This window comes from Lepidochelys kempii, chromosome 10 (genome assembly GCF_965140265.1).
Source record: "Lepidochelys kempii isolate rLepKem1 chromosome 10, rLepKem1.hap2, whole genome shotgun sequence".
NCBI classification, from domain to species: Eukaryota; Metazoa; Chordata; order Testudines; family Cheloniidae; genus Lepidochelys; species Lepidochelys kempii.
Window position 1 is genome coordinate 49,971,391 of NC_133265.1, and position 20,996 is coordinate 49,992,386.

Genomic DNA, 20,996 nt, shown 5'->3' on the forward strand with positions numbered 1-20,996 from the left:
CAGGACTCCAGTGTGGCATATGATTTATTTCAGTGATATATGTGATTTTCATATAAAAATAAAATTAATTAATGTATAGGAGAAGTGAGGAGCAGCAGATATCACCAGCTTTTTTTTTGGACATATATGAACTATACCTCATACAGTAGCTGAAGAAGTCTGATTTATGCCCAGGAGACTGAGCATTCTGACCCATATTAGAGCTGCAGTACTTTGAGACTGCTGTGAAAAATGGAAAACTTTGAAGGAAATCATCTCAAACTACAAGTTTTAAATGAAATGTGTCTGTTTTAAAACACTTTACAGATTCTTTACTGTCATGAGGTGCCATCTCCTGAGGAACAAAATAAAGGAAAACTACACTCAGCATAAGAATATTTACATGCTGGAAGGGAGAGAAGTGCAGTCTGTTGCTGCTTGATCTAGTATATGCCAACTTTTGAGTTGCATACTGGAAAAGGTTCCTATAAGATGATGAATCTATTCAGATTGTAAACTCCTTGGTTAGGGACTGCGTTTATACCATGCCAAACATTATGGGTTCTGTATGATTGTGGTCTCTAGACACTACCGCATTACAAATAATAGACTGAAGAGTTTGGTGGTGAGCAGACAGTAAGATAGGAATTCCTATCTAAGGAATAGGAAAAGGGGCTATAAATTCCGACCTTTCTGAGAGCCCACTACTGGAGGAAATACAATGATTTTCAAAGCTTGGTCTGTTTGTGAGAATTGTGTATTTTTTTTGTTTCCAATTGTACATTTTTGTAACTAAAAATTGAATGTTTTTGGAAATCAGCTACTACTTGTGCTTGAAGTGTACCACCACTGCTTCGTATCTACCTGTTACTGACAGCATCTTTGATTACAACTCTTTCAGCTTTAATAAAGATCTAATTTATTTCTCATTATCTCGGCAAAAAGAAAACGCATCTATCATACCTCCCCATCTCAGTGGATTCCCATTCTTGGGTGCATCCTTTCAGGATGTGATTCTTTGCTTCCATAACTTCAAATTTCTGGGTCGTTGAAGCACCTGTCATACATCTATTAAAAAAATACCACAGTAATTGTATAGTAGAAGCGAGGCTGAAGGAACTTGTTAAAGAGCACTTTTCATTCCTCAGCACATCAATTCACAGAAGCATAAGCAAAGGACACTGTGTCTGAAAGGGGAGGAGTGATGAAAGACAAGCCATGCAAAAGGATATTTATTTTGTCCTGATAAAAGTGACAGGCTGTTCTCTCAAAGAAACACACATTAAATAAAAGGTTGATAATAGAAAGAACGGGTTTACAGCTATCATTTGAATTGCTTCTTGTAGCCTGCAACTAAATGAGAATATGTTTAAATGTTGTGTTTAAGTTTGAATTAGCTTCTTCTCTATAGTTCCTAAAACAGATGCAGCTGACTTAGATTTGGCTATTAATGTTGCAGAACAGATGCTGGCTGAACATCCCAGGAGACGGAAGAAATTCTTACTTCATAGGAGCAAGAAAAGAGGTGGGACTATCTTGTTCAGAGAAATCCACGGTCTTAAAAAGAAGCTCAAGAGGGGCTGTAGACTCTTCCTATAGCAGTGGCATATGAGTACCATGCTTGTACAGAAAACACTTTGTGCTTAAGACTTAAGCACAAAGTACCAGGGAATGGTTACTTCTTGTTACACTACCTAAATTTTGATTCTTCTATTGGTGCACTAGCTCATGCTGAGTACAGTTTGTACTCAGTACAGTTACTCAGTATTGTACTGAGTACGCTCATTGTTGAAATACTTGAGAGGATTTGTACCCTGCATCTTAGTTTTATTGGACCATCTAAAGGGCCCTGCTCTGTCACTGATATTGCTGAGCCACTGAACAGTCTCTGAGTCCTCTTGGGGCAAACTTGTAGGTGTATCGATGAGGATTTGGGTTTCCTCTTGCTTTTTCTAGGGCACTTCACAGTCTTAATCCATATCAGGATTTTTCATCAACAACCTGTGTCTTCAACACTTCAGGGTTTCAAGCCCTGTTTACTCCCCTCACCCAATCTTTCCATCTGTGAACTTTGGCTCAGCATGCTATCACTGCATGTCACAGGGTGCACCTGTCACCACTGGGCTGATGTCTCCTCCTGGTCACTCTGAGGATTAGCTCTTGAGGCCGACACTCCCATCCACAGATTGCACACCATCACTCCGATTCTGGTCTCCAGCTCCTCTCTGTCCAGGACCCTCAGTATCTCCTTCGTGACTTAGGCCTCTGGCTAGGTCACTCAGCATTCCCCCTTCCGGGGTTCAGTCCATCAGCAGTCCTAGGCAGCCTCCCATTCACTGCCTCAGTTCTACACCACACCCTTTTGTGGCTGGTAGGGGAACCTGGGCCCACCGTCTTCTCTTGGTTCCAGTCCAGGGACCCTCAGCTCAGCAGTTCTGGACTTCCTCTCTCTGCCTTCACTGCTCCTTCCCTAGACTGCTTCCTACATTTTGGTTCCCCTTCTCTCTCTGCATGTACCAGCTCCAAGAACCCTCCTCCCCCTTTCAAGGGAGTGACTGCTGTGTGCCTTCCTGCAGCCTTTCCCAGCAGCCTCCAAGCACTCCTCCCTCTTCCCAGGGAACAAATGCCCTTTTTCAGCAGCCCCAGTCTGTAGCCCTCTACCTGGCTTTATAGGCCCTGCCTGTTCCTGCACAGGTTGGCTTGCTTGCAATCACTTAGTTCTCTGTCCTGGCTCCTCCTTCAGGTGCAGCCTGGGCACTTAATTGGCCTACCCGGCTATCTTAACCCTGGACAGTCCTGCGTGGGATGGAGACCACATCATGCCACACTTCACCATGTCACTTGTCTCTCTTTTTCCACCTTGCTTACAGATGTGTAAGAAGGAAGATGTACCAGAAGCTTTTCTTTAAGTTTGCCTATTGTAGAGAGAGAATATCCTTTATGGACATGCGTAACTACTGTGGAAAGGTGGAGCTTGCAAAATCATTTTCAATCTCTGTGGCGCATGCTCTAAGACCTGAAATGCCTGTGTTACTTGCCTGTGTCAAGGTTTCAATTCCCTTAGTAGTATAATGTGCTATCCCAGGGGACTTGGCACCGATTCTTCATAGAATGTGGCATCGCTGTCTTTAAAGCACCATGTTCAACCCATTTAAAGAAGTGACAGGTTATCTCTCAGTTTGTGACTTCTGCTGTCCTCAATACCTATTGGCAATCCCTAAAATCTTCAAGAACCCAGCTGTGAATAGTATGTAGACAGGTACGCAAGCCAAAAGATTCTCAGATACAACAATAGGAAATATTGCTGTAGCAGAACAGCTTTGATAGAGATGTGGTTCTTTGCAGCAATTTTGGTGCTTAACAGCACTGACCTGACACTGGCACTGGATGGAGTCCTCAGTTCCATGAGAGGCCTGAATGCTCTGGACTGAATTCATTAGTAGATGGCACAGCTGACAACACATTTATCTGCAGTGATTGTCTTAATACTGGTGGTTTTGGCACCAGTTTCAACTCTCCAGTTTCCTTCCCTGACATAGCACCTGTGACATCTATTTAAGGTGAACTCTGATGATGAAGATGATCAAGATGTGTGTTATTGGGACATTGAAGAAACTGGTGACTCCTTATAGATCATCTGTATGTGTCTGTAACTGCAGGGGAAGAGGGCAAAGGGAATGGCTGTTCTGGAAGATCCAGCCTTTGCCCATATTTTTGAAGTAGGCAGCTAAAGTTTCAAGCATTAATTTAGTCCCTTTTTAAAAAATGCAAAGAACTGAAGCTGACCACGATGTGGGTCAGGTTCAGCTTTTGAACAGAGTGATCTGGTTATTGTATTCTATTCTGGATATAATAGAGAGCAGACTGAATTTTATTCTGTTGACGGGATCAAAAACTTGTTTGGAAGCAGAATTTTACCAGCTTTTCTATTTTTTGTACAGACAGACAACTTCAAGCTAAAACCAGGGACCGACCGTTAAATACACGTAAAACTGAGATTCCCTTCACCAGGCCAAATTAATAAAAAATGGTTTGTTTTGCCAGTTCTGAAATGAGTGACAAGCAAATTTTACTAATTTTACATTGTGATATTCAGAGAGATTTTTTTTCTCTATACAATGTACTGGATTCCAGGAATCAGTTAGTCCCTCTCCAAAAAGTAGACAACCAGGCCTGATAGCCTTTCATTTTCTTATTACATCAATTTTCAGTTTTTGGCATTCTAGTCTTAGCTAAGACGAAAGCTGTACCCCTCTTTCTCTTGGCTGTGTACACCTTGTGCTGGCAACAAAGAAGAGAGTGGTGTAGTGCTGCTACAGGGAATCCTCTACTACCTGGATCCACTGTATTTAAGTCTGTGTGTTGTGCTGGCAGACTGGGACCTGAGAATTGGACCCAATATCTTCTCCTGTTGTTAGAGAAATGGGAAAGCTGCAGCTCAGATTTCAGGTACTTGGGTTGGCAGCAGCCCATTCCAGTTTTCCAAAAAGTCCTCCATCAAAAAGGGAAAAGTCATTGTGAAATATTTCTAATTTAAAAGCAAACTTTTTAAAATAAAAATAAACTTGGTAAAGGGCATCAAAAACCTTTCATTTTCTTCATTTCCCTTTTACCTAGTAGGTCAGATGCTCGGTTTTGTGGCATGACTTCAAATTTATCTATGTAGATCTTTTTCATGACTGCTGCTTACTCATATCCAAGATGGAGGAATCTGTTAAGACATTAACAGATTTGTAGCTCACGAAAGCTTATGCTCAAATACACTGGTTAGTCTCTAAGGTGCCACAAGTACTCCTTTTCTTTTTGCAAATACAGACTAACACGGCTGTTACTCTGAAACCTGTTAAGACATTGTTGAAGGAGAAAAGAAGGTTACTTAATTTTAACTGGAATTCTCAGAATATACTGCCTCCACAGTTGCCACAAATGTTTGTCTTGCCAGGTGACTTTATGGGGATAATATTTTCAGATAATTCCAGTTACAGGTCAATAAACACATTTTCCCAAAACTCTTAGTTTTATACATTTTCAAAATTTAGAAGATTAATCCAAGTATAAATGTCAAGAATATGATTCTGTAATGTGTAGTAGCCCAGTGTTAGTTACCTTTTGATTCTCTGTCTCCTTGTTTAGTCTCTTCTTTCTCCTCCTGCTCTCTCCATGGCTTGTGCAACAGTTGCCCACTCACTTTCCCTTGCTGTATGTCTGTGTTTTGTATATGTATCTTATTTTCCTCCTTCCCCTCTGTATCTTTCTTACATCCTTCCCTCTCCTCTTTCCCTTTCCTTCTTGCCCTTCCTGCTTTGACTCTGTAGGCCAGAATAAATTGAGATAGAATATTTTTTCAATCTCTAAAGCTCTAGTCAAGAGTGGTTTGTTCACAGAACGTGATATTTGTCAGGTTTACTTTTGGCTCAGCTCTACTCCTGCAAGCTTGATCTTGCGCCTGGTTACATGTATGACAATTTCAACAGACCTCCACTAGGAGCAAATTGGAGAAATATCACCACAGATATCAAGGCATAGTTTGTTCCCTTCTAGGTTGTCAAAGCAGGATTTATTGCACATTAAGGAGACATAATCCCTGTTGGAAATTGTACTTCTCTTCTTTTCCGTCATTTAAAAAAAAAGCGTTGTGAATAGTAGTTTTACTAGATCCCATGATTTAGGTCTCTTAACAATTTTACCGATATCCATTGCCTGAGTCAGCTCTTGGGGAGACAATGCTTCTTCTTATGACTGTCAAGATTTATTGCTTCTTACAGCATTGCATTTTCTCTGTATTTTCTTTACTACTCTTTTTCTTTCCTATCTTCTGTCCTATATTCCTATCTTTGGGTTACCAGAAGTTGTGGGAAAATAATTTCTGTTCCTACTGGGCTTATGCTTCCAGACACTCATGCATTCACAGCTCTCCATAGTGCCACTATAGTACCTACAGTAATATTATATAGATTTAAAATATAATAAAGGTTACCTGGGACTTAAAGTTTACTAATGATGGGGTAAAGTCAGGTAGGCTTAGGTAATAAATCACTGGCAAAGAAATGTTTAAGTGAGCACAAATCTCATAAGGCAGAACTTCTTGGAGTATTGCATATACTTGGATAAATTTATCTTATTGAATAAGGCCCAAATGACTGTGGGGGCCTGAAGATAACAGATGGCTTGTGACTTCCATGTAATACCAGAGCAAGCAGAGACAGGGAAGTTCAAGTAAAAATAGAGAATGAATTATTCATTAACGAAACTGGGCAAGTAACCAAATTCAGCATTTGATACTTAGCACGTGGAGAATGTCTAATGTGCTCTGTGAAAATAATTCAAGGCTTCTGAAAACAATTGTTACGCACCAGGGATAATACCTCGGTGAATGTTAATTTTTGCTCAAGATCAAGAGCTATGTGAGCTAATGTCAATGAAGATATTAGTGCTGCAAAATTTGTGTTAAAATAGCATTGTTTGCAGTGGTTGAGAATATAAGATGGTGATGGGTGAATTAAAATGGAAAAAGATTTTAAAAAATAAACTTTTGAGCACAGGAATGGGTGTCCGATGTCTAGTATAAAGCTCCAGTTTCACACCTGTACCTCATGAAATAGAGCATGTCAGTGGATATAATGTACTCTGAGTGTAAAGAAATTCTGTCTAAAACTCTTTTAGTGCCTTGTCCTTCCTTATTTATCTTAAAGGTGAACTTTAAAACATTTTTGTTTTGTTTTTATTTTACATATGGGGGATAGAAAATATTATTACTAAAACTTTTCAAAATTGCATGACATACTTAAAATCTGCCACTTATCTGATCCCTTTTTGGCCATTTCCATTGTGCTTGTTGATTTTCTGATTGCTCTTTTGTCCCAGAACGAGTGCGCCACAACTAAAGATGGGGCAGAATTTGTCTGGGTTTACCCAAAGAAGGGCAGCTCTGCTTTGTGGGTGGGGGGGAGAGAGAAGGTTAGAAACTGCTGCAAAAGGTGCTTGGTGGTCAGAATGATGTATTTTTGGAGTATCGTGGTGATTTAGATGCAGTCAGCCGGACTTCACATGACTTTAAAAGATTTTTTTTTAAGTTAATAATTTTGGAATTATTTATGTGCTGAATGTCTTTCCTATGCTTGCTTTTGCACATAATTGTAGGGCAATGGTTCCCAAACTGGTGTTTGTGAAATGTTACAGGGGGTTCTCGGGGAAAAAATTCCCTAATGGTGGACAGAGCTGTTCCTAGGGATCCCGGGCAGCACGGGGCCAGCAGCCTGGAGCCCCTGGACTGCCAAGAGCTAAGCAGATCAAAGCAAGCATATCTATCACACTGAAAGGATTTAAACTTCAAGACTCCTTATAACAAATGAAAAAGGAGGTGGATATTTTTTGCTGTTTTTAAAATTAAATAGGCAGCTAGTATTGGTTTTAAAATTATTACGAAGTTTAAGCTTTGTTGTAACGTGTGTTGTGTGCTTGGACTGCTCAAGACCTGAATGCTTGTGTAGGAGGAACTCTTTGAGTTGGCTTCTTAAATACCTTCATGCTGTTTCATATCTGATACTCCTTGATGAAACACAGGAGCCTTGTCTTATAACAGGCTTATTCAAAAGCGATACAAGCTACGAAAGTGAGATCTTGGAAGAGTGTCGCCATTTTCATAATGTAATAAAAATACCATAATGATAAATAATAATAATTAATAATAAATAGTGTGTAACAAGCATGATATAAAAATAAATTTTATATTTCCAAGATCACTGCTTTTATAATTTATACTCAGGTAAAGGAGAAAATCCCTGGAAATATTCATTTTTAGGCGGGGGTTCGAGAGACATGACATTTTAGTGAAAGGGGTTCACAGGTTGTTAAAGTTTGGGAACCACTGTTGTAGGGTTAACTAATTTCCCCTCGATCTTTGCAACTCATCTGTAAGTTTGTATTTTCTTGTGTTTTTATTTGACATTAGCACGGATAACTTTGTGGCGTATACTTTTTTTCATCCCTTGCAGAACTTAGTGGAGGATATTGAGGACTCCTGACGGTGTTCTATTCTTATCTCTTCTCTTTATATTAATATTTATCTGGAAATTGACACTAAGTAGTGTATTTTTATCATCCAAGTTGAGCGAAATGCAAAAAGTAAATAAACAGCATACATAGAAAAATATTAAATTATATTTTCAAAAATATTTTCACTTTTAATAGCATAAGGCCTGAGTCTTGCAAGTGCATCTGCATGGGTAGATCCTTGTGCTTGAATGGAGGCCCATTGAAGTCATTGGGGTCTATACAGATGCAAGGGTCTGTGCACCGAGCTCTTATTGCAGTATCAGGGCCTGAGAATGGTAATAGAAACATAAATAAGAAAACCTATTGTTAAAAAGTATGTGTACATAACTCCCTCCCCCCCCTCCCCCCCCCCCAAAAAAGTACAAACGCTAATGCTCAGGAGTAACTTGGCTCATGAAAGTAGCCCCTTGGAAGTCAGTGGAACTACTCCCACTAGTAAAGTATGTACGTAGGAGTTTTCAGAATGGGGCGCAGGATTTTTAAACTGATAGTGTCCCTTGGAAGGAAAATTATTCTTGAACAGTGTCTAATAGGTTTCCATATATTTTTAAAGAGAAAAGGTGTTCTTGTTGTGCAAGAACAATTTAGACAATAAAATTGCTAATTGTGGCTTTGCAAAATTGTATTTATAAAGCTATTTCTTGGTGGGGTGTTTTTGTTTCCTTGTGTAGAAAGAAAGGATGCAGAAGGATGGGAAACAGTTCAGCGTGGAAGGCCTATTCGATCTCGATCTACAGCTGTAGCGACAAAAACTCCTGTAGCTGCAGAATTGCTAAGAGCTAAAGATGACAGTGACAAAGAAAATGTAGTCTTCAGACCATCAGAAAGTAAACAGAAGAATTCATTCGATGAAGATAGTGCATCCAAAAATATAGAACCTCTGCAGAAAGATTCTTTATATCTGAGTGAGCATCCTCTTGCTGAAAGGACTCAGGTAAGTGTAATTTGAAACACTTTTTTATCTTTATTATTGTAATATTTTACTAATGTTTATATAGAAACATTAATCGAGGTTATTATGTACAGTGGTTTAGTCTTTAACCTGATCGAAAGGTTTTAAAATGTTTTGAATTTTTATCAAATCCTTTTTATTATGGTTAATATACAGAAACTACATTGTGAATAACATTAAGGGGCGACATAAATTGACAGTGATAAAAAACTCTTATCAGATAGAGATGCACTATATATTTTACAATGTCTAGAAAAACAACTGGGCGTGGTTATGGTAGTAGGCAACTTAGTTGAAGTCAGTGGATCTGCTCACCCATAAGGGCTGCAGGATTGGACACATTTGTTGCAACAATAACCAAAATGTTTTAATGTTTTTGAAAGTATACAATCAGATTTGGCTTTAACAGTAGCTCCTAGCGCAGACAACCAAATATTAAAAAGTAAAGTATATCAGAAAAATTATCTGTATTCACTTATGTTCAGTGAGTGCCTGATTATGCCATCAACACTACATACCCACGTTGAGGGTGGTTCAGAGCTCCAATGCCTCCTGGAGTTCCCTGGCTCATGGAGTATGTCCCTTGCCACTCTCTTTAGAGGAGTGAAGCCTAATCTTCCCTTTGTGGCTGACATCTCTGATGGATGATGTTGAAGGGGTGGTATAAGGAGTGAAGCTTAATCTTCCCTTTGACACTTACTGTGGCGCCTCCCCACTTCCTCTGGTGGTGACTAGAATCCTATGTGGGGGGCGTGAGCAGGTAACAGTCTCTGTACTCTAAAAATATATGTTTGCACTAAAGTGATTGCAATTTTACCTGCTTTCCATGCAGGGAGGTGATAGAAATAGCAAAGGAGTGGGAGAATCCCTTGCTTCCTCTTGTTAATTGCATCCGTGCAAGGGCCAGGCAAAATCTGGCCATAAATTTAATCCTTTGCGTGGAAATGAACTATTGTATGAGCATGGTATAAAACCCTAGTTGAATAGGTATTACAGTGCAGTCAAAAGGAATGTGTTTTACTAGAAGTTCATGTAATAATATCATTTGTAACAGTAGTAATGTTGGTGGAAATTATTTGCTGGTCAATATAGTTTGGTTAAAATATTATTGTTAGGAAAGCTTAGTAACAAAGATATGTATGGCAGTTTTCTCCATTGTTGTATTGAAGTCTTTTGCTGGAGTGGGAATGTTTGTGTTTTTCAACATTATTTCATAAAATTACCATTTATTTTGCTATATAACTATTGATTTTATCATAAACAGTGTTGACTACACTGTAAACATCAGTCAAGCTAATATAAATATTGCAAATAAGTATATTAGCAACAGTGACTGGAATATAAATAATGTTGATGCCAGTATAAACGAAATTGTGTAAATTATGTTTAAGTCATTAGAACGATAACCCTTAAAGTATGCATATTGGTTAATTTAACAATATGAGGCCAAATTTTGCTCTCATATTCACCCATGTAATCCCACTGATTTAACAGAGTTACACTCAAAAAAGCATACCTGCTCCTGCCTCTGCAATTCTGGATGGTCTTTTTTGAAAAAGGACCAGTGTTATCATCCTACATAAGGAGTGGGTGGCAGGGTTCTGGAGAACCCACAGTATGTGTGTAGTTTAGCTCTGGGGGCCATCTTTTTGTGAGAATGCAGGAAGTAGGTGGGTTGAGGAAGGGGTAGGGCCTGGAGCTCTGCCACTATACCAATCCTCCCATCCTCTTCCCTGGAGGGTAAGGGCTCACATAACATATTCCAGCTTTTATTTATATACCGGTATTAACACTGAATACATCTTATAGCCCTTCTGCCAATTCTGCTTTTACTTATACAGCAGTGCAACCACACTGACTTTGGTGAGGTCACAAGTTCCTGCATTTTGCTGCTTTGGGGATATTTCCACCCCCTCAAATCTCACTTGCTTCTCTCTGTGGAAAAAGGGAGAGGAGATTGTAGGCCTTAATAAAAGAATGTTGTACTATATTTCTACATGTTATCCTTGTCTTCTTTTCTCAAAGTCACCTCTTCTACGTTTTTGTTTTCCCAGACCTGGAACCTAGAATTAACTCCCTGGTTTTGAGCTACGTATGCCCTGATTTTTCAGAGTACTTAACATTTTATATCACTTTATGTGTTCAGAGCAGTGTACAGTTGCAGTTGTGCGTTCTCAGCACTTCTGAGGTGTCTCAACTTGGGTACCCAAAATATAATGAACACCATTAGTGGTCAGCTGTGAAAATTTTGGTTTATGAGACTTGCCCAACATCACATAAGAACTTTGGCAGGGGGAGGAATAGAATCCAGTTCCCCAGAATGGAATTTAACTGCTTTAACCATGAGACCATCCTTTCTCTTCCTGCAGTTCCTTGCTTCATTTACTACATACAGACCTTCCAACTTCTTCAACAAATGAAGCAGGTATCCTGCAGACAACAGCCTTATTCACTATACAGTGCTGATTTATTCACCGAGCACATTCTGGCCTATGCACCAAATGAGGCATGGTTCTGTACTGAACATGTGCAAACTGAGATTTTTAAGAGGCTTATAATATGGCCCAATTTGGCCACATTTTTATGAGGATAGCAAAAGGCACATCCCTGGCACCAGGGAGACCCCTGCTGCTAGATATCCCTGCTCCAAAGCATGGAGACACAAGGGTCTTTTAGCTGAAAGCTTCACACACACAAAAAAACATGTGCTTCAGCCCAGCACTTTCAACCTGTAAGTTATAAGTAGATGGAAAATGTCAGGCAACTTTAACTAAAGCCAGCACTACTTGCATCACATAAAAATACTGTACTTAACCCTCATATTGTATTAGCTTCTTTTTCAAGCAGATATTTGAAAATCAGTGTGTTGCATCTAACTTATTTTGTAAATGTGTCTGTTATTAGTTCACAGCACACACACTAGAAGATACCAGAAACACTGGCAACGTGGTTTTACAGGACAGTTCTTGCTTACAAACACCTTCTGAAATGCCTGCAGTTGTCATAGACACTGAACTTACTTCAGAAAGTCTACAGATTGATGAATCTCCCTCCTTGATCTCTGGTAGTAAAGAACAACATGAAGCATTAAAAAACAAGATAGAAAGTGAAATGGACCCCTCAGACATTTCAAATGTGAGTGCTGCCAGATTGGTAAGACAATTTACAAGAATTCTGAATAAATTACAAAGATATGCCTTGGGTTTCTCATTCTCCTTTGCACAATATTTAATGTTAGCCTACTACAGAATTTGTCAAAAAGTCCACAGAGCACCAAATGTATATAGTATGGAAAAAAAAATCATTTTTTCATATTTCCAAGCACATTCAACTCTAGAATTGATTACAGTAAGACATCCGAGTTAGGCTAAAATACAGGAATGCACTGGTTTGGATTACAAAGTTCTTTCTAGATATATGATCAGAAAGATTTTTCACTTCCTTTCGTAATTGTTGATTTTAAACAGGCCTCATGTTTATTGTTATAGTAATTCCACTAATTGCTTGGATTGGAAGAGCTTGAGTTATTGAAATTCATTAGGAAACCAATATGGGAATGGTCAGACTTCTTTCCCCACTAAAATCAACCCATTCCTTTTCTTATGTCTTCCTATGCAACTTGCAGGCATGGCTGACATATTGTTTGGGGCCATGTCTTACCAGGGAGCTTGTACAATATAAAATATTTCCTTATAATTGTTTCTTTATTTTCTTTGCTTATTCTGAAGTATAAACAGCATAAAGAATATGTTTTATCTGATCCTTTCAACAATTTGGTACTTTAAAAAAATGTGCCTTAGTGCTGATGTAACAATCTGAATAATAATTTTACTGTGTACAATTTAAACATGTTGCATACTGTTCAAACAGAACTTGTTCTTGTCTAATAAAGCAAGCTAGAAACTGTTTTAAAATCTCTGACATTAATCTCCTATACATTATCATCACACACGGATGTCACTTTGTAGCAAGAGGACTTCCAAGAACAGGCTGCTAATCTTAATTATAACTTTATTTCATGATACTAAGTAAAATACTTTTGACATGCAAGACCATTTTCTAATAAAAGGTGTCACCTTGTTCTTGGCTTTGGCAGAGGGGCCAAGGAATGACTGGTCATGATGAATGAATTATCCGTTCACCTCCTAGGGTTTGCCTACATTAGGAGATTTTGCTGAGTATAAACATGGCTTCTGATAATTGAGTTAGCTGACATTATGTTGGCCATGACTTTTTGGCCTGTGTAGTAGATAAGGACAAGTTATGTTCATCATCATGTAGCTAGTCATGGTTAAACACTGATCCCTGATCCTCTCATGGAATGGCCATTCTGTATGCAAAGTACAATTATTGTCACAAATTTTGTATCGAGAGAGTAACAAGTTTTTGTAGTCCTCATAGCTTGTTTTTGGCTTGAGAAGAATCCCATACCAAATCAGCAAATATCTAAGTGGATATTCAGTTCTACTGCAGTTTATAAAAAAAGAACCTCTTCTTGTTCTAGAACTCTCCAAAGTCATTCTACCAGAAATACTGCAGCTTCCAAAGCACATGTATTACCTGGGTTCCTATACTGCAGATCTGCAAGGATGCCACTTAAAACTGAGTTCAGACTTCCAACAGTATTGTCTAGATTCAGAGGCTAGATTAAATTCCTCATTTGTAAAGTGTTCCTGAAGATCATTTTGATATCATATTGTAAGAAATGTTCTTGTAGCTATTTAATTAATTAGTTTGAAACTGCTAGCATTTTAGCCTGTTTTCTTAATTCATTAAATGTATCCTTTAAATGTACCACAACTAATATAGAAAATGACTGTAAATTGACCTAAAAATGTAACATGATCCATATTTAGAAAGCTACTTATTTCTAACCTTCTGGTCCAGTTCTAATTTTTGATTTTCTATACAGTCTATGGCAGAAGTCCTTGCTAAAAAAGAAGAGTTAGCAGATCGCCTGGAAAAGGCCAATGAAGAAGCAATAGCTAGTGCCATTGCAGAAGAGGAGCAGTTAACTAGAGAGATTGAAGCAGAAGAAAACAATGACATTAACATTGAGACTGACAATGATAGTGATTTTTCTGTGAGTTTTCAGTCTGTTTTAAAATGACTAATATTAGTTATCAGAATGTAAGCATAAAATTTAATTTCACATTCCTACTTGCTATATACAGTTTATTTTATATGCAAATATAATAACTGTTTATACATGTATTACATTATCATGTAATAACTGTGAAAACTATATCAATTTATAGAAATTTGTGTAAGATATTTTTAATTTTACTGTGTTTCGCTTTCTGTATTGTATATTACTGTAGGTGCTAATTAGTCAGCAAGACCAACTAGCTGGCAGAACATCTAATCATTTTATCTGGAAAATATACTACTTTTAAAGAAAGCAGAGATGGAAATTGAAGGGAGATGTTTAGTATGAGTCTTTGATCAGCACATTTAAGGTTTTTTAGTTGTCTTAAAGAGAAAATCTCCTGTCTTGCTGGGGTCTGTTTTATCCTCAAAATTTCAAAGAAATATTAACATTAATAGCCAAAAGCTATTAATGTAATATTTACATTAATAGCCAAAAGCTCAATTTTGCTGCCATTACTCATGTTGTGTAATACCTTACTCCATGAGTAGTCTCATTGAAATCTGTGTGTCCACTCATGAAGTAGGGTACTACTCAGTGTGACTGGCAGTAGCAGGAAGAGGCTGTAAGTGACTATGGGAATTAGGTAGCTAAAACCCCACACATCATCTTGAAAACATAGAGATTAATTATTTAAGGCCCAATTGTGGAAATACGCATTTGAGTGACTTTCCATAGAATTTAGTTGAGTGAGACTACTCATCTGAGTAAAGTGATTCATGTATATTTGCAGGACTGGATCCTTCGCTTGTGAGCTCTTTAGGGTAAGGACTATGTTTATATAGTACCTAGCAGAGTGGACCCCCAGTCCCTGCTGGGGCATTTGGACAGTTCTTTGAAACTCATAATTTAACTATAATACATAACTCAGGATTCAATAAACATGTTGTAGTACTTTATGGTAGTTTATCAGTCTTCAGAGATGTAAAATGCTTAGTAGCAGCTGGAGCGGTCATTTGTAATTAATGACAGGTTTCAGAGTAACAGCCGTGTTAGTCTGTATTCGCAAAAAGAAAAGGAGTACTTGTGGCACCTTAGAGACTAACCAATTTATTTGAGCATAAACTTTCGTGAGCTACAGCTCACTTCATCAGATGCATACTGTGGAAAGTATGCATCTGATGAAGTGAGCTGTAGCTCACGAAAGCTTATGCTCAAATAAATTGGTTAGTCTCTAAGGTGCCACAAGTACTCCTTTTCTATTTGTAATTAAGGCATTATTCTGCAAATAAAAATTACACAAAAAATGAGTTCTCTAGGGATTCACTCTATTTCTGCAGGGGTATCTCTTTTATTGCCCTTAATCTTGAGTCTAAGTTTATACAGCATTATAAAATCCACCCTTTTGCTAGTATAGGATTGTGTAAAAGAGTTATGTTTTGATTTCATGGATCATTTTGTGAAATTTCAGGCTAGCATGGGCAGTGGAAGTATATCTTTCTGTGGCGTGTCTATGGACTGGAATGATGTCCTGGCTGATTATGAAGGTAAAGATTTATGTATTCATCTAAACACAGAAAATAACAAAAATAGTTTATGAAAGAGACTTTTTTTTCATACTCAGTTATGCTTTTGGAATAGAAATGACTCCCAAATCACTGAGAAGTTCAGAGTGATGTTATTTGGATATTGTTGGACATTATATTTTAAATTATGTAAGTGATTGTTTCCTTTCTGTGCAGCTCGTGAATCATGGCGTCAAAATAATTCATGGGGTGATATAGTGGAAGAAGAACCTGCACGTCCACCAGGCCATGGAATACATATGCATGAGAAACTTTCTTCACCATCTCGCAAAAGGTCTTGGAATTTTCAGCTGACTTAACTAGCCAAAATAGAAGTAGATTAAACTGTTGCATGCAGTTATTATGTTGTTAATTTCTTGTTTTCTTTATAAAGTGCTTTGTAATTTGTGGAGAAACAAACTTATTTAAGAGCTGGATATTATTGTTATAAAATTTGTTACATTTGTACTGTATTGTGCAGTAGTTTAAATGCTAAAAGGTTCTGCGTTTGAAAGAACAGAACAGGGATAATATTAAATATATTAATCAAACACCTATACATGAGATTAAATCAAATAAGTTACATTTCAGTGGTATAATGCTTTTTTTACTTTCCTAAATATATTTGGATCGCTGAATTGCTTATAGGATTGTCAGTCTCAGTTCTTTGTCTCATTGGCTTATTTTATTATGTTTATATTAAAAGAACAATAGCAGAATCTAAAAAGAAACATGAGGAGAAACAGATGAAAGCTCAACAGCTGAGAGAAAAGTTACGTGAAGAGAAAACACTAAAGCTTCAAAAACTGATAGAGCGGGTAAGCTTTCTATAGTTAAAAAGATCCAGTTTATTTTAATTTAGAAGAGTATATTTTGTTCACGTGGTCCAAACACATACTCGACTATTAAATTCTGAGCTAACTTCAAAATGAACCTTGTCTTCTGGATCTGAGTTAGCAGAATCTTAGTGCATGACACAGGTGACCTGATTTTCTAGGAGGCTTGTATGTTATTATTATTTATATTATCCAAAGTCTCATTCTAGATTGGGTGCCCATTGTACTATGTGTTCTACAAATACATAGGAATACACAGACTTTTCCCCAAAGATCTTGCCAGAGTAAAAAGAAAAGAAACAGGAAAAAGGACAGGGGGAGGGGGCGAAAAACACATAAACCACTGATTGGGGTGATGATGAGCACGCCAGACAGGCCAAGGGGAATGAAATGGTGAATAAGGAATAAAAGGGAAGAGGGACATTGTTGGGGATGAAGAGATGGGTTCGGGAAAGGAAGGAAGGAAAAATGGAGAGATCACTGGTAGGTATAGGACTGTGCAGTTACCATCAGTAAGAAAATCATGTTTATAGTTCAGATTGTAAAAAACAGTCTTCTCATACTGCTAGCATCCAGTGATTGTGCAGATATCTCTCCCTTCCGTGCTGCTCCAAGCTGTTACTGCAGGAGTCCCTGCTGCTTCTAGGGATTGGCTTCATCAGAAGGGCCTGATCTGCTCCCTGTCTGAGGGCTCCTTTTGAGTTTGTTATATTACCTGAAGCAAAAGGCTTTTGTCATACTGTGTACAATACTGCACTGGACTTGTAAAATAGTGTTGACATCATTAAACAGAGTTATTGCCAAATCATTAAGCGCTGTGTGATTTATGAGAAAATCTCACACTAACTCCTTTTTACTCAGAGAACGTGCTCGAAATGCTGAGACATATCAAAAGAGCTCACTTAATTTTAATATTTTTTTACTCAATTCCCTTTGAGCTAGACTGAAGTTACTGCAGGGTTTTGCAGGATAGCATAACTTTGTACTGTCACAAGTGTAGATAAAGGTTACAAAGTAGAAAATACTGGGGAAAATTCAGACATTAATTGCTGTATTGTATTAATAATGTACTAACTCACTGTGTTTAGGAGAAAGATGTGCGAAAGTGGAAAGAAGAATTACTGGATCAGAGACGCAGGATGATGGAGGAAAAATTACTCCATGCTGAATTTAAACGTGAAGTGCAGTTACAAGCAATTGTGAAAAAAGCACAAGAGGAAGAAGCAAAGGTAAGATGTTTGAATAGAAAAACATTTATTATTTGTTGAGTGTGCTCAGGACTATATACAATCTCTATATCAGATATATAAAGGCAATAGGGATCCAGACATATGATCACCAGTCAAGCAGATAAGGTTCAGTTTCAGAATGGTGAAAGTTTTCCTTTAAAAAAATCCCTTTATGGGTGAACTTGGGAAGCTTAGTAGAAGAAATGTGTTTTAAGGAGAGATTTGAATAAAGAGCAAGTAGCGCTCTTGCCAGCCTTTGGATAGTGCATAGTACTCTCCCCTCTACACCTGATAGTGCATAATAGCTTTTTCGGTAATTTGCACCCCTGAAGGTTCACAGAAAGAGCCTGTCCTTTTAATTACAATTGTACCTGTAGCTTTGCATGGGATGTGCAAAGTGGGGAAAATGCTTTGTGCTCTCCCTATGCTACTCCCCCACTCTAGGATTAAGGGATAATCTGGCGCTTTAAACGGAGTCCTGTAACATTCTTCTCAAGTTCGTACTAACCCACCGTTCCTTCCCAGTGGTTTGGATTTAGATATGACTGGAATCCCAAACACAAGTAAAGTAGTGACTCATGACTAATGCATTGAACATGATTGAGAGCCCCCAATATACACTTTAAAATGTACTTACCTCCTGGGTCTGTGAAGTACCTCGCTGAAGAAACAAGAATGTAGATTAGAATGTTAATTTTGTACATTAATTAAATGCACTGATAGTTGTGTTTTTAGCTGTTTTTTGTTTTTGTTTTTAAATCAGTAAGGAGTTAGTGCTGTTAAATTATTGGAGAGCATGTAATCAGACACCTTGTAATGGAATCATAGGACTGGAAGGGACCTTGAGAGGTCATCTAGTTCAGTCCCCTGCGTTCATGGCAGGACTAAGTATTTTACATAGTGTATTTATTCTAGGAATATAGACAAAACATATCAGTGCTTTATAGACTTGAACTAAGGTGGTAGTTGCTGATAAATGCTTTTTGTTTTAGTTTATTGAAGAACTGTTAATAAAGTAACTTAGAAGAAGAATTTATTTTAAAGCTCCTTTTTTTCTGTAACAAAGGTGTCCTCTTACTACTGGAATGTTGTGTTTTATATGTAGTGAAGCTCTGTATCTGAACTTTGATTGATACACCTTTTCAATCTTGTTAATTATTATAATCATGACAAAATTGGTTTAGCAGTTTAACTTAATGGTTAGTTCTGTTACTTAGTCTAGACTCTATTCTAAACTATCTAATTCAGTCTAACACATTTACCTTCATTATTATTTAATTAAACCAGTGTGACTTCTGTAATCATATTAACTAAATCACACTTAACATAATTCCCAACTAAGCAGACGTTTGAAGTGTTGTGTGTATTTAATGTGTGAGATCTGCTGCCTCTTGTGGTTCTTTTGTTCTTGAAGATCAAGGTTAATTGGGTTTACAGAAATACTAGCTGATGTGTAGTACAGTTGAAAGACCATGATGACTGTTGCTGCCCAATTGGTTTTCCAAATTCCCACTGCTTGCTGTTCACTGAAGTGCAAAATCCATTCTGTAAATGTATTCCAGTCCGTAAACAAAGCAGAAAAACCTACCTTTTGTTTGGCCTCTTATTAGTTCCATAGATTTACATCTGCACAATCCTTTTGTGAATATTACACAAATGTAATAGACGGTTGTGTATGACAATGTACTCTTTTATATTCAGTATTTCCTAGTGTGTTCTGTCAATGCTAATAACTTTTTTATTAATAAAAATAATATTTTTCCTCAATAACTTTCCTTCTGAAATATATTTTATTTAAGATTGAATAATAGTGTGCCTTTTCTCAGTTGCAAATACCTTTCTGAAACAAACATTCACTGTGATGCAAATATTACGTGTGTGTGTGTGTATATATATATATATATATATTAAGGTTCACCAATCTTTTCAGCACTTTTTGAGTACGAAGAGAGGGTAAAAAATACACTTATTTCAAATAATTTAAAATAAAATAATGATTTGTATAGCACTGAGAATACAAAGCTTAAATTTTTGCATATATTTAATGTAAAAAATTAAAATATCCAAAAAGCACTTAAAAATTGGCTCCTGTGCATCATTTTTCCATGAGTTATTTATCAGTGGCCATTTTAGAATTAAAACATTATGTACTGTTCTACTGTGGATCAATAAAATAGTAAATATTTATGAAATAGATCATAACAGGGTATGAAAGAAAAAGATTATTGAGCTTGATATATTTTCCTTAATTACAAATGTGTATATACCCACTTTTAAAACATTCCATTTTGTAAGGTAAATATCAGAATTTAATAAATCTATAAATACATACAATTTTCAAAGTAAAAGGTGGAAAAGACTGAATGAATCATATAGGCCCTGATCCTACAAACACTCATGCACATGTATAACTTTATTCATGTGGGTGTATTGGCTAGTGCATTATCTATTCTTGTTTTAAATGTTCCAAATTATGCAGCTTCTATAATTTACCATGAGAAAATTTCCACACTCCAAAACATTTCACTATTGGGAAGATTTTCCTGATATCAAGCCTAAATTTAACTTTTTCTTGATAGCTTATCCCATTTCTTCGTTCATACTCCTTGGACTAGCCTCTTAAACAAATAATGTGTGAGGAAACCAAGGCCCCCAAGTCAACTTGCTTGTAAACACCGCATCTGATTAATTCCAAAATTTCAGTGAATTGTCTAGGCGTCAATTGGCAGAACCCTATTAGTTTTGGTGAAAATCAGAAAAATTTGATTTCTGTTGGTGGACGTGACAGGAAAGTAAGGCTCATAGAGTGCCCATTTCATGCTTCAAGCGGAGAAATCATTCTAGTACCTCTTGCTGCTTCCTACACATATTATAAACTGCAGCTTAACCTGCTGCTCTCATTGGGTGTATGGCTCAGTCTACAGAAGCAACAAAGTATGTGATCCTTTAGTTATTTGAATATGTTGTCCTCAGTTACACCGAGATTTAAAAAAAAAAAGGGGGGGGGAATATCAACTCTCATGCTTCCTTGCTTATGCTGATTTATGTACTGAAATGTGCAACCCTCTGGTAGGAATAAATATAATTTTTGTAATGTCTTCAAGCTAAGAATCTCTGAATGCTTTACAAATGGCTGTGAATTAAGCTTCAAAACATTGCTGTGAGGTAGTATTCCTATCCCCATTTTGCAGATAGAAGAACAGAGGTACACAGGTTAAATAAGTTGCAAGTCAGTAACAGAGAAAGAAACAGAACCTATGTCTCTTGACTCCCAGTGCTTTTTTTTAACTA

General features: G+C 37.3%; 1 protein-coding gene across 6 annotated transcripts in view; it reads left to right on the forward strand.

Annotated features, from left to right (window-relative positions):
• The window catches only part of SCAPER (S-phase cyclin A associated protein in the ER), a 345,110-nt gene that overhangs the window by 87,669 nt on the left and 236,445 nt on the right, over window positions 1–20,996 (forward strand). For 4 of the 6 annotated variants that reach the window (XM_073303508.1, XM_073303509.1, XM_073303513.1 and 1 more), the window contains 8 exons: window positions 1,439–1,504; window positions 8,706–8,968; window positions 11,891–12,139; window positions 13,899–14,069; window positions 15,547–15,622; window positions 15,818–15,935; window positions 16,347–16,458; window positions 17,565–17,705. In XM_073303508.1, coding sequence (XP_073159609.1) covers window positions 1,439–1,504; window positions 8,706–8,968; window positions 11,891–12,139; window positions 13,899–14,069; window positions 15,547–15,622; window positions 15,818–15,935; window positions 16,347–16,458; window positions 17,565–17,705 — 1,196 coding nt within the window. The remainder of the gene's footprint in view (window positions 1–1,438; window positions 1,505–8,705; window positions 8,969–11,890; window positions 12,140–13,898; window positions 14,070–15,546; window positions 15,623–15,817; window positions 15,936–16,346; window positions 16,459–17,564; window positions 17,706–20,996) is intronic. The other 2 variants (XM_073303512.1, XM_073303510.1) reach the window with 1 other exon arrangement.